Source organism: Periplaneta americana, chromosome 14, assembly GCF_040183065.1.
Source record: "Periplaneta americana isolate PAMFEO1 chromosome 14, P.americana_PAMFEO1_priV1, whole genome shotgun sequence".
In the NCBI taxonomy this organism is placed as follows: domain Eukaryota; kingdom Metazoa; phylum Arthropoda; class Insecta; order Blattodea; family Blattidae; genus Periplaneta; species Periplaneta americana.
In genome coordinates, this window is record NC_091130.1 from 87,326,575 (window position 1) to 87,340,466 (window position 13,892).

Genomic DNA, 13,892 nt, shown 5'->3' on the forward strand with positions numbered 1-13,892 from the left:
AAGTGTCAGTGAAATGCGTCATAGTGCCACTACAGGGAATGAGATGAGAGTAAAGTGAAAGACTATTGAAACTTATGTAGGACCTGTAGATAATTATGTAGGTTGTATTTTATTTTATGTTTTATTATTATTGTGTTAAATTGTATTGTGTATTATTATTGTATTGTGTGTAAAATTGTATATGTGTTGTAAAATTGTATTGTGTATTGTAAATTTTATTGTGTATTGGTTATCATTTTATTGTGTATTGTTAATATTGTATATACCACTGCCACTGGTGCTTGCCCACTTGCAGTGTAAATAAATACATACATACAAATAAATCGAAAAAAATATTCTTCTTGTTGAACTTGTTTTTGTAGCAATACTTCCCTTGTATATCGACGTCATTCAGGTTTAGTTCTGGGTTCTGGCATATTATTCTTTCCGCTGCGCTTTCTGCCGAGATATCCTCCGGGACATTATAGATTATAAGTCTTGGATTTCTAAGTTTAGGAGTGTTCACTTCCAGCTGATCACCGCATTTTGATGTTATACTTGTCCGTAGGGATTCCAATTCCTCCTTGCTACTAGTCTCTATAAGCACCTGGCTGTCCCTTAGGGACTTGAATGTGTTAATTCCGACTTTCATTTCAGCTGGGTTTATGCTGGCTTTTAGTATTTGCTTAGTTGTCTCTGGTGGATGATTTTTTTTCGATTTCACTGTCAGCTTGAATTTCTTCTCGGTCTTGCCTGTGAGTACTTCGGAGTAGAGATTCTGCCTTCCGATGGAAGATGGCGGTCCCTCTCCTGGTCCTGCTGCTCCTCTCGTCCGCTGGTCCCGCCGGCCATCCATAGTTGGCACTACATGTCCCCTTCCAAAAGTAGATTTCATTGCTTCAAGCTCTGCTCTTACTTCACCTAACCCCTTTTGCAGGTTGTCATTTTCCGCTGTTTTATCCTCTATGCTTTTCTTAAGTTCTACAAACAATGTACGGAGTTTACTCACAGTTTCATGTATCGTCTTCTTCAATTCTTTCTTCACATTCCCACTTAAATCAATTGTATTAACCACAGTATTGAGAGCATTATTGATAGCGTCTTCAATACCTTCCGCCATCTTGGTTTTGGTATTCTACAGTTCTGCGTGTTCTACACCTTCAAACTTCTTGGCTTTCCTACCTAGCACCACAACGGTAGACGACATTTGTGCACAGCTCACTACGATGCAGGAACACAGCTTCTCCTTGAGACCTATCACCACAACGTTCTCTCTCTGACACCCCGTTGGTAAGCTCTTCGCGCATCAATACAGTTTCTCCCCAGCAGTATTACGTTCCGCAGCGATCGAGGAAGCCGTGCGTCTTGCGTTGCAGGTTGGGAGCACCTTGTGCCCCAGCAACTGATTTGCTCCAGTACGCAGTGAAGTTTCCCAGATTCTCGCTCACAATTACCGCAGTTTATACAGTCAAATAGACAATCTCGAGCTACGCTAACACAAACATACACTCTTTACATGTTACACTTCAATCTGATCACCTATATCAGACAGTAGTGAGCCAATTACGCGCACAAACACTGATCAGAAAACACCAGATTTACAGGCAACATTCACTTGGCGCCATCTTGTGTGTGTGTCCAGCACAGACCCTTGAACTAACAAAAGATTTGACCACCTAATAGCTCAATTCTACCACCACAAATCTGGATTTATCACGTCCCTTAACTGTAAATTGTGACATCATGAAGAAACAGTATAAAACACATTAAAACAAGTAGAATTCGCAATATACTGTGTTCTACAACCGATGTGCCAGTTCTTTGAGTTGGCTGTGCTGCAAGTTTGGAGAAAAAAAAAAATAGACAAATACTCAAATACGATGCAAGAGTAATGGAATGGAGAAAAATTCTCTCCGGCGCCGGGATTTGAACCCAGGTTTTCAGCTCTACATGCTGATGCTTTATCCACTAAGCCACACCGGATACTACCTCGGCGTCGGACAGAATCGTCTCAGATTAAGCTCCAACTCTTGGGTTCCCTCTAGTGGCCGCCCTCTGCACTACGTCATAGATGTCTATGAATGTAGGACCAAAGTCCACACAGGTGCTGAGGTGCACTCGTTATGAGTGACTAGTTGGCCGGGATCTGACAGAATAAGCGCCGTCTTAAATCACGAAGTGATTTACGCATATCATATACTGTCATTGCAAGTTATCTTGAACCTTACATCCCCTAAGTCTGTCTTTGGAACTGCTCGGTATGGCATGTACTCATCAACGTAACGGCATGGCAAGGATGCCCCTCCCTCGGGTAACGTGACTCTTTTCAGAAAATGTTGGTTCTTTTACCTTACGGCTCTCTACTGTAAAAGAACTTGGTTCAATACAGACATCATCTTCTCTCGATACTCCGGTTTTGAGAGGAGAACATAGTTTCGTAGCAAGCTTTAATTAACCTGTAATGAGTAAGTATTTAAATATAATCGTGTGTACACTCCTCTCTCATCCGGGCTGGGGACTGGCAATGGCGGAGTTACTACAGCTACTTCTGTACATTATATAGGCCTGCATGACTTACACCTTCAGCTGATATGTACATATTCTTATAACAATATTTTACAGGCTTATTATTTGAATTTACATTAATTTACAATTATACATAATCCATATCCCTATCATTGCTGCCATCATCGCTTGTTCCAAAATTAATTATTTCGTCAATGGCATCATCCATTCGGAATTATCTTCTTAATCGTAGACTATGTACTAGTTTCTGAACACGATAGAATTCTTCGATTGTATCCCAAATAACGTGTTGATCGAAGTCGTCCACTTCAACTTTACACAAGTCCTAATTCTGGAATGAAATAATATGTTTAGTAGAACTATAAGAAAATAATAACTTACAATAGTAATTCATTATGTCGTTCACAGTACACACACTATTGTACATAACTATTATAGCAATAATTTCTAAACATTACATAACTATTCTTTCCCGAGTAGTGTGAGGTTCATTCGGTTGTAATTCAATATTATTCTTAATTCTCTTCACGGAACTAATACTTTTGCCAGAGTATTTAGCCGCTCTCTCATATTCCTTAGCAAGAGGTTCCAGCAAATATGTGTTTAATTTTTCCTCCTCGCAACGCTTAATTTTATTATATTTGCGATAATTTCTCTTTCTCGGCTATGGATAACAGCGTTACTTTTTCTCTGCGGTGGTGTGATTTCACCATAATTACTACCCTGTGGTTGCTTCTCCATGGTAACACTACTGGTACGCAGTGAAGGAAATAGCTCTATGTTTCTTGACAAGAGATTATGCTGCGGAGCATGCGCAAACAACTCAGTTGGCTCCACCTGCGTTACGTGCTTCCTTCCCTCTGCCCCTCTGTCCCCGCTCAGAAGGTTCAAGATAACTTGCATTAACAATATATTGTTTCAATGTACCGAAGTACATATGATATTTCCATGCAGATATTCTGCGTCATCATACGATGTAAGAGTAATGGAACGGAGAAAAATTCTCTCCGGCACCAGGATTTGAACCCGGGTTTTCAGCTTTACGTGCTGATGCTTTATCCACTAAGCCACACCGGATACCATCCCAGCGTCGGACAGAATCATCTCAGATTAAGCTCCAACTCTTGGGTTCCCTCTAGTGGCCGCCCTCTGCACTACGTCATAGATGTCTATGAACGTAGGACCGAAGTCCACACATGTGCTGAGGTGCACTCGTTATGAGTGACTAGTTGGCCGGGATCTGACGGAATAAGCGCCATCTTAAATCACGAAGTGATTTACGCATATCATATATATTGAATAATTACAGGGAGCTTCACCTGAAAGACTAGATTTGTATCATATATATTGTTTTAATGTACCAAAGTACATATGATATTTCCATGCAGATAATCTGCGTCATCATACGATGTAAGAGTAATGGAACGGAGAAAAATTTTCTCTGGCGCCAGGATTTGAACCCGGGTTTTCAGCTCCTCTGGTTCAGTTTACATAGATATAATATAGCGTAGCTTCAAGACGTGAATCACCAAGCATAGAAGGAACTGCCGTCTAGGTCACATGGATAAGTCAGCCATAGTCAAGCATGCATTTAAAAAGGGGGATCACAACAGCTTCGAGGACACTGACATCCTAAGCGGTACGCCACACTTCTATGCTAGGTTACATCAGGAGGCTATTGAAATATACAAACACAAAAGCAACTTTAATCGTAAGGAACAAGACTCAAGGTCAACAAAGCATGGTACCCGGCCTTGAGAAGCACACGCACCAAATTCTTCCTTTGACAATTGAACACTACGATAACCAATCAGAACATTAAACCATCAGTGCGGACTGCGGCGACGACAAGCCACAACCCTCCTACACCTTAAATATTGACATGCTAGCAGTCCCAGTACCAGTCGTCCTTCGTACACATAGTAGATCTCTCTGCTCCCGTGTACCACACCACTGAAGAAATCCATCGGAGTAGTAGATGAAATGTTTGATTGTTTTACCAACAGACCACAGCTTTCTAGCCCAGATAATACCAATCCAATGACGCTGGCTGTGAAAGCCTACATTCTAAGAGTTGTACTTAATTTGTTTAATTATTATAACTTTTATGTATAATAATTCACATTAATACTTTTGTTATGTCAGAGTGTGTAACTAAATTATTATTATTATTATTATTGTTGTTAACTAATGCTTATTTCTTGACAGTAAAGCCATTAACTCTCTGTAACTAAATAATTGTTAATTACAGGAAGTGAATGAAAGAAAACTTAAACTCAGTTTAAATTGCAGGCATGTCCTTGATGATGGCACAGATGAGTACAAGATAATAATGTTAAACAAGCGTTACTTGAGCTTTCGAGTGATCAAAATGAACCGTGAATGTGTGAGAGGATTGTGGGCTGGCCAGCAGCAGGAATTGATCTATCTACGCAACAGGAACCCAGAACGTGGTTCCATTCAGAATGCCAAGCAGGTAATGAAAAAGTATCCCAAAGTATAGGATTTATGTTTTCAGTTATAAAATTTATACTACATGGGTCTTTCTGCCCAAATTCCAGAAAATCTCATATTGCAACAAACATGCAGCCTTAGCTGTAGATCTTTCTGTTTGTGATGGCTTCTAATTGAAGGAAGCAAGGATTTAAAATTAATCCTGTGAGACTCGTGGTGAACAGGTTGACTGTGGAATTTTCTAGTTAAAAAAGATTGCTAAGTAAAGGACTATCAATTACCAAGCAAACTAAATCGTGTTTCCATAGATTTGTTGAGATTTAATATACTGTATATACCCGCATAATGGACACACCCCAATTTTTCGCGTTAAAATTAAAAAAAAAAGAAATTCCCCACTTAATAGAGAAAGTCGTAAGATTGGATGCACTGCTTAGTATGTTTAAATTCAAGTTTTTATACAACAATTCATGGTATCATTGCAATCGTGATAGATTCTTTTTCTACACATGCAAAATATAGGTACTCTCCAATTAATAACATAGTATTTTTAGGACATCTGCAGTAATCAGTTGTGTTGATAAAATTGTCTTTCGACAATGGATAAGAAAATACCGCAATATTCAAGTTATACAGCGAGTTTTAAGCTGAAAGTTGTCAAGCTGGCACACCTTTAATACAGCTTTTTTTTTTTTTCACTAAAATTCTTTTAGTTTTTTTTTATGAAAATTTAAAAAAGAAACTCGTCTATTACGTGGGTAAATACGGTATATAGCTAGTAGTAGTAATCTAATGCCCAAATGCTTCGATATATTCAATTTGTTTCTTGCTTCCCAATAATGTTACTTGAGCTGTAAAGCACCTTGACATTTCCCCCGTTAAAGTAAGTACAGTACATATCCCTTTCAGTTCTTCGGTAAAAAATCTTGGCATTCACATGGATAATAATCTCAACTGGGACATGCAAATCACAGAAACCTGCAGAAAAGTATATTCTATTATCCATATGCTAAAAAGGATAAATGTTCATCTTTCCTCTTGCTTAAAAAAAGTCCCTTGTGCAGATGCTTGTATTTCCCTATTTTGACTATGCTGACATTTTACTGACAGACCTTTCCAGCGACAACTAAACGAAACTTCAACGTGCTCATAATTTGTTGTACGTTTTGTAAGCAATGTTCGTAAATATGATCATATTATTCCATCCTTGGAAACAATAGGTTGGCTTAAACTAGATAAGAAAATAAATTTACATTCACTTCTCCTTCTCTTCAAAATCTTGAACTCTTCTATTCCTTCGTACCTGTCTTCTCGCTTCACTTACCTTTCTTCCTACCACAATCTGAACAGACACTCTCGCCATGAAACAATACTAACAATACCATCCCATCGCACCTCCTCATACTCATCCTCTTTCTCAATAGCCCTGCCAAGACTCTGGAATTTGTTACCTGCTAGTGTCAGGGACTGTCGAAATAAAACTCAATTCAAACGCAAACTTACTAGGCACTTGGTCAGTAATTGAGACTCGTTCAGACATTATTTCTTGTAAATAGTTCTCTTAATATATCACAAAATATTTCAATATCCGGTAATTTCATCACTATAGAACAGTGATCGCCAAAAGCTGTGTCGCGACACATGCCCCTGGCTCCACTCAAGCATAACCATGGCATACCCCCACCCTCTGTTTACAGCCTTCACTTCAATATAAGACAAGACATTTATCAGCAGCGGACGTACACATGTAATGTTACAAGCGTGTAGGATAATATGTTTCGATGTCTTTTCCAAAACAGATAATAAGTAAAAACTTAATTTTAAGGAGCATGGGAGGAAAAGTGTTTATTTTGTGCAGATGGCAAAAATATGAGATACTTAATTTGTTGTAAAATTTTAAATGAAGTATAAAAGAACAATTTAGGTTGTCATTTTTCTTGTTATGAGGACTACCACACCCTTGCCTGTAACTTGAATATTTCATTAATAAACGAACAATAAAAAGTATCGGCTTCTATGTCTTAATCGGGGTAAAATACTTCGACTTTTTTTTTTCGACTTTTGTAGTGTACTTTTAGTATTTTATTAATAAATAAACAATAAAAAGTATCGGCTTCTATGTCTTAATCGGAGTAAAATGCTTCGACTTTTTTTTTTTTTTTTTTAAGTATGTAGTGTAATTTACAAGTTCGTGACCAGCCTGGTGCGTTTTCCTAATTTCTAATATCTGCTGACGTAAAGTACACGTTCTTTCTATGGTAAATAAGAAAATTAATTTATTTTATTTTATTAATAATACAAAAATAATGACTAGGAGGATAAAAAATTAACATGGAAAAAATTGTGTATAGTTAATAAGTAGAAGAATATTATATTGCTTTCATTTTTTGGTCACAGTCCGTCTCTGCACTGTTATTCACTGCATTACCTGAGGAGACACCCATTCCATCCCTCTCCCTGCGATAGTGGTGTGCGGGTTGCATTTCTATTACGTCACAATTTCGTGGTGTTTGGCAATCACTGCTATAGAATTTTATAATTCAGTAAATACAAAAATATTCTTTGTTCTTAACTTCTATGATAAAATGCCTAGCTTTCATTAATTAGGTAATCTTGTCGTACTTTAATTTTTATTGTAATTTTAATTGTAAATTTAATATTAATTTTAATTTTATTCTTCATATTATAGTTGTAATCCCCTGGTAGAGGGGCAGAGAAGGCCTGACGGCCTTATCTCTACCAGGTTAAATAAATAAATAAATACTACTACTACTACTAATGTTAAAATTATATTGAGCTTATGTGTTGTTTATTTTGCACCACCTAAAGACACGTGTAGATTAAAGAATTCTATGGATGTGAACAATTTTGCCATAGATTTATTAGAGTTAAGTAGAAACAGGAAAGACAATGAAAAGATCCCCAAGGCCTCGAGTACTCTAATACCGTCAGGGTTAGAAGAAAACAAGAGTTTAGCCAAGAGAGGCTAAATAGGAAAGTTGAAAGAGGGAACTGATTCAGGAAGGAGAAGAAATACTAGTTCGGTCAAGTACCTCACCATGCTGACCAATGCGTTTGGTGAGTGACCCTTCTCTATTCATTCATCATGACTACTAACAGCTGCACCACATGACGGAAGGGCTAGAACTCTATGCTTTTGTCCAGGTTGATGAGGGAATTGTGGGGTCTTCCCATGTTAAATAATAAAAGCTATTTCGCAGCCAGATTTAATATATTGTTCGTGTTTTTATTAAGATCTCAAATAGCAACTGTTAATGAATTTATGTCGGAACCTCCTCTCAAACTACGCACATTGTTAAATTTTCACAGCAGATAGACAAATACGAAAAATTAGTTTTCCATAATAACTGTTACGCCATTCGTCCACGAGTTGTTGCTTCATAGATTCGTTAGTGCAGTGTCATTCTTATTTCTTGTAACTACGAAACTTCTACGCCCTTGATTTCATTCTCGAAACATGCAGCAATCGTCTTTTATCTAGTGATAAGATGTCGAGCAATGGAGAAGGTCTGGTCTTGTATACTTATTGCCACATTTGGAATTGCAGTTGAAGAAAGATCTGGACTCATCCATACTTAGGGAAAAATATTAATTTTAGATGATGAAGGATCGATGGAGTGGAAAAAAAGTCTCTCTAGCACTGGGATTCGAACCCGGGTTTTCAGCTCTACGTGCTGACGCTCTATCCACTAAGCCATACGAGATTCCAATTCCGATGCTGAATTGAATCCTCTCAGTTTAAGCTCCACCTCTTAGTTTCCCTTTAATGGCCAAGCCTCATGCACTGTGTCACAGATGTGTTACAATGGCACAATGTCCAACACACTAATGTGCAGAGGTGCACTCATTACAAGTGACTAAGTGGCCGGGATCTGGCGGAATGAGCACCGTCTTAAATCACTAAGTGATTATATACGCATATCATTATTGCATTGTACCGAAGTATATGTGATATTTCCGTGCAGGAATTCTGCATTATCATATGATGAAGGATCGGTGAGTGAAAATTCTCTCTGACACTGGGATTCGAACCCAGGTCTTCAGCTCTATGTGCTGATGCTCTATCCACTAAGCCACACGGGATTCAAATTCCGATGCCGGATTGAATTCATGAGGGTTGGTCACTAAAGGGAAACTAAGAGGTGGAGCTTAAACTGAGAGGTACATCGCAATAATATTAATTTTAAACTTTTGTAACAGTTAAGGAACTATCTGAGGATAATGATAAATGTAAATCATTATACAGAATGAGAAAAGGTACTTATCTGCAATTGATGCAAATCGTAGAGCCTATCATATAAAGGCTACAAAATGTCCTTAGTTCCAGGAAGTACTAAACACACACACCTCATACTGCCTATTGTAAATATCAGTGAACAAAAGGCAACCCTTCTCTCACAACTACTTTCTATTTTAAAAATCACTGAGAAAGGTGAACTGCCTATGGGCAGTGGATTGGGACAAGGACGTTACAATTTGTCTCGAACTATATGCGGGAATGTTTTACCTCCAAAGAAAGAATTTAGTCTTCAGTTCAAGATCTATCTGTAACAGTAATCCTAGCATAATCTGGTACCTATCATATGATAGCCACCGGGTATTTACCCATTTGCAGTGTGAATAAATACATACATACATGATTGTAGAGAAAGTGATATCTTTCCACATATTGGAACAGAAAGCTAAGATTCCAACATTTACCCTTCTTGAGTACTCCATAAAAACAAATGAAACACGCATACTGCCATGGTCTAAGGAAATAAAACCTAGTTGGTCATGTGTATGTATAGGCATGCAGCCTTGTATTCGAATACTCACTTGATAACATTAATCGCTGCATAAAACTTCAAGCAAGCAATGTCGTATCAAAGACGAATCTATAAAGCGACACCTCGTGGACAAATGGCATAAGGTTGCGAAATTCACTCTTTTTGTTGGCTATTTAACTGATTCAACACATACAGGTTATAAGCACAGACTGTTAGTCATTTAAAAAAAGCTTGCATGAAAGATTATCGAAAAATTGAATAGCTCCCAGTCTTGAGTAGTTATCATTCAGTTGGCAAATCATGCCTGAAGTTATCTCGCATGTCATGTGAGAAAAGTAAGCATTTAGACAGAATGGTGACTCAACTATTTTCTCCAAGTAAGCACTGTTGTTTCTCAGTACAACATTCCAAGTATGTTGTCACATCTTTACAGTTAGTAAGTTATGGACAGCTAATATTTATATCTGTTGACACACAATTAGCCGAATGGCTAGAGTGTTCTCTCTCCACACTTTTTCTTTCTTTCTTTCTTTTTTTTTTTTCTTTTTTTTTTCGTATTTTTATGGAACAGGTTTTAAGAATCCCTCTTGATAAAAAAAAAGTAGTTACGCTGACTATTCATCTATGTATTGCAGTTTCTCCTAAACTACATATTGGATTTCGTTCCCAGTCATTTTTCCTTTAGTTAGGGGTTTTCCACAAAAATGTTTTCTCCTTATACCATTTTTCCCTCAACTTATTCCCTAATACTTTCTTTCCTTAGCAATTTTTTTTCCCCAAAACTCTCTTTCCCTTATATCATTTATCCCCTCAAGTAATTTATACAGTTTTATAACAGTTACATTTCTTTCCATGGAAACAGTTGTAAGAAGTTATAACTTTTCAAGTGAAATATCCACTGCCTTCTGGATTGCATGTTATGGCTGCTTACACTGCCTGCTCAATCAACACTTATGTGCGAGTAATGAAAAAAGCTATTTTGACGCCAGGTGGTAGGTAGTGCCCACCGCTATTAACATCAGTATATGCAAAGTACTCTAAAATAACTATTATTACGACGTCCTTAAGTATCAGAAGAGACTAAGGCTTAGGAAAACGATTGCCTAGGGTGTCCGGATCCTTCCACATGGCTTAATATGTAATATTAATACTGACTTAAAACTTTATTATTTTCTAAGTCATAGTACATCCAAATGGTTCTGCATCACATAGCTTAAATACAAATACAAATATGCTTGCTTTAGAGTTTACTAAAATCAATTAACATAATAAAAATGATGTCTGAAACTGATATAAAAAATTTCAACAAGTTTAAACATATTTACGAAGAAATATATGCTTCCTGTAACCTAGTTGCTATTACTATAATAATTGTTGATAATAATATAATTATGGTAATGGAATATCGTGTTAATATAATTATTTTTCTTGTTTATACAAACTTTTTGATTGGAAGTCCTAAGAGATTATTGAAAATCATGGTTCGAATTAACGACAGTATGTGGTAACTTCATGCTTGTAAATTAGCAGTTTCTTCAAATCCATGGAAATGTTATACAGACACTAGGCCTACTGTTTTATTAAGTTCAATATTGCCAGAAAATAACCACCATATATAAAAAGGCTCATTCAAAATGTGATAAATTATGTTCTCATTAACCCCCCCCCCCCCCGAAAAGAAATACTGAGTAAAATACTGCAAACAGATAATTTACCCCATACTTTTGGGGAGAAAAAAAAATAGAAGAAACTTACAATTTGTAAATATATTATAATTAATATTGTTATATTTAGGAAACCAAATTTTATATGAGTAGCTTAATATCAAAGATGGACATCTGACCTCAATCGAAATTTAGATAGCTGTGGTTTTTTATACAATTTTTCATGCTCTTTCCAGTTATAGTGAAACCATATGCAAACTCCAACACTACATTTATAAAATAAATTGTGTTAAATATTACAACGAACACTGTGAATTAAAAAATTGCCTCTAAATCAAAACTCTGGAGACGACAGATGTCCGTCTTTGATATTAAACTACTCATATCTCCTACAAAATATCTTGTTTAGAAAAAAACATTAAATGAAACGTATTTTAACTCGAGTATTTCTTATTTCCAATATATTTTAAAGAAAAAAAATCATATAATTAATAAACAATTACTTACATACACTGCAATTACTTCTAAGATTTCAAATTAAAAATTATAATTCACTCTGCATACTTAGCACAGCTAAACCAATGGCAGTTACTTGCTGCGCTCTAGCGTCGAAACTGGACAACAGTGCTCCATGCGAAACTCAATGCTAAAGAAAGAGGAATGATCAGGCAGTTACGCAGCCATAAGATGCGATTCAGCAAGCAGGGGAATATCAAATACTCTTATAATTATGAAGTAGAATGCCTAACATTCGTCAAATTATAACTCCATCTTGGGATGGAAAAAAAACTACTTTACAATGGGCATGTATATCACAGGAGAGATTCTAGAGGGGAGAAGGAGTATTGGACATGTTACTAAAAACCAGAAAGCAGAACAACTGCCATAACCATAGGCTCTGGGAATTAAATTATTATAGTTAAAGAGGGAAATCATGCTCATGTACCTGATAAGGAGAAAGTTCAGGCAGAACTTACTATCGTTCAAAGAGAACAGCTAAGGAACCTCCCGAGGTAACCCCATCACAATTGATTCAAACAGAATTACAGAGAGTTGCATCTGGAGTTTTATGTCATTTACCAGGAAGAGAAAACTTGGAAAGGACTTAAGCAGGACTTAGGAGAGACCAATTACCTGAACGAAAAGCATTGAGTGATTTAAGGGAATTACCTGAAAGATATAAGAAAACTTTGAAAGAAGATAATTTTTTTTATATATATGATTGCTATGAAGATGAAGATTTTGAAACTGACGACGAGTGAGTTTTGGTGTTTGGAACAAGAAGAAATGTGGAGCTTCTACTGAAATCAGGGACTTGGTATGTTGATGGTACCTTTAAAACCGCCTAAACATATTTACATAAATTTTCACTATTTTAGGAGTGGTATCCACAAGTAATGAGGACCTTAAAATTTCTTTCCCGTTTATTTACTCTCTTTTGTCGTCAAAAAACCAAATTGCATTTTTAAGAGTTTTCCAAGTAGTGAGTCGTGCAGCTGAATGATTTGGAATGTAGTTTACCTCCCAGCCAGAGTTATCTCCGACTTTGAGGTTGTCATGATAAACTCCTCAATTACAGCTTTCTTAATACAGTGAAACCTGTTCAAATCGGAACCTGAATAATCCGGAATCCTGTCTATTTTGGAACAATTTATTGGTCCCGGCGAAATTTGTATGTATTATGTGTAATTTTTCCTGAATAAAACGGAAACTGTCTGCTACTGTTCAAAACGGAAATAATATTTTGAACACACACTATATTTTGTAACTATATTTTGAAACAGCGTGCAATTTCAAGAAATATACGAAATATGTGGGTCACTAAGATAAAAACAAGTTTTCTTTGCAAAATTCTAGAGGGTACGAGGGTGTGTTGGCCTGTCGGTCATAAATTTTATTACCCTGTTGACTAGGCAGACGAGTCCCTTCAAAGATTTTTAGTGCTTCACACCCGTATACTGTCGTAGCTAAACAGAGCGCAAGTGTAGTGATTTCCAGGTAAAAAAAAGTTGCATAAAATGTGACATTAACATTAAGTGGTGAAGTAAAAGTTATCGAGTTAAAGGAAAATGAGAAACAAAGTCTATGTGAAATAATATTGAAGTACAGTTGTGGAAAACTCAGGTGTGACACTTTAAAAAATAAAGATCATAATGAGTGAGTGGCGTGCGGCCAATATTGGTTACACGAAAGGAACCAGAAAGCAACTGTTTATGTGAAAATAAATTAACTCTTTGTGGAGTGGGTTCTTCATGACCTTTCAAAGAACAAGCCAATTTCTGGATCTATTCTGCAAAGCAAGCCATTGAACTGGGAAAGAAATTAAATAAACGAGAATTCAAGGCTTCTAATAGATGGCTCCTAGTCTAATTAATTAATAATGTGCAGTGATATGCAGTACAGTATTAGAGTATAGTGTTAGATATTAAATAGAATGAGATTAGTAAATTTTATTAATGTTTAATGACTAATGAGTGAG

The 13,892-nt window shown here is 36.6% G+C and overlaps 1 protein-coding gene across 1 annotated transcript in view; it reads left to right on the forward strand.

Annotated features, from left to right (window-relative positions):
• LOC138713014 (pecanex-like protein 1) overlaps positions 1-13,892 on the forward strand; it is a 127,945-nt gene that overhangs the window by 69,495 nt on the left and 44,558 nt on the right. Inside the window, exon 13 of the mRNA XM_069844697.1 lies at positions 4,757-4,981. Coding sequence (XP_069700798.1) covers positions 4,757-4,981 — 225 coding nt within the window. The remainder of the gene's footprint in view (positions 1-4,756; positions 4,982-13,892) is intronic.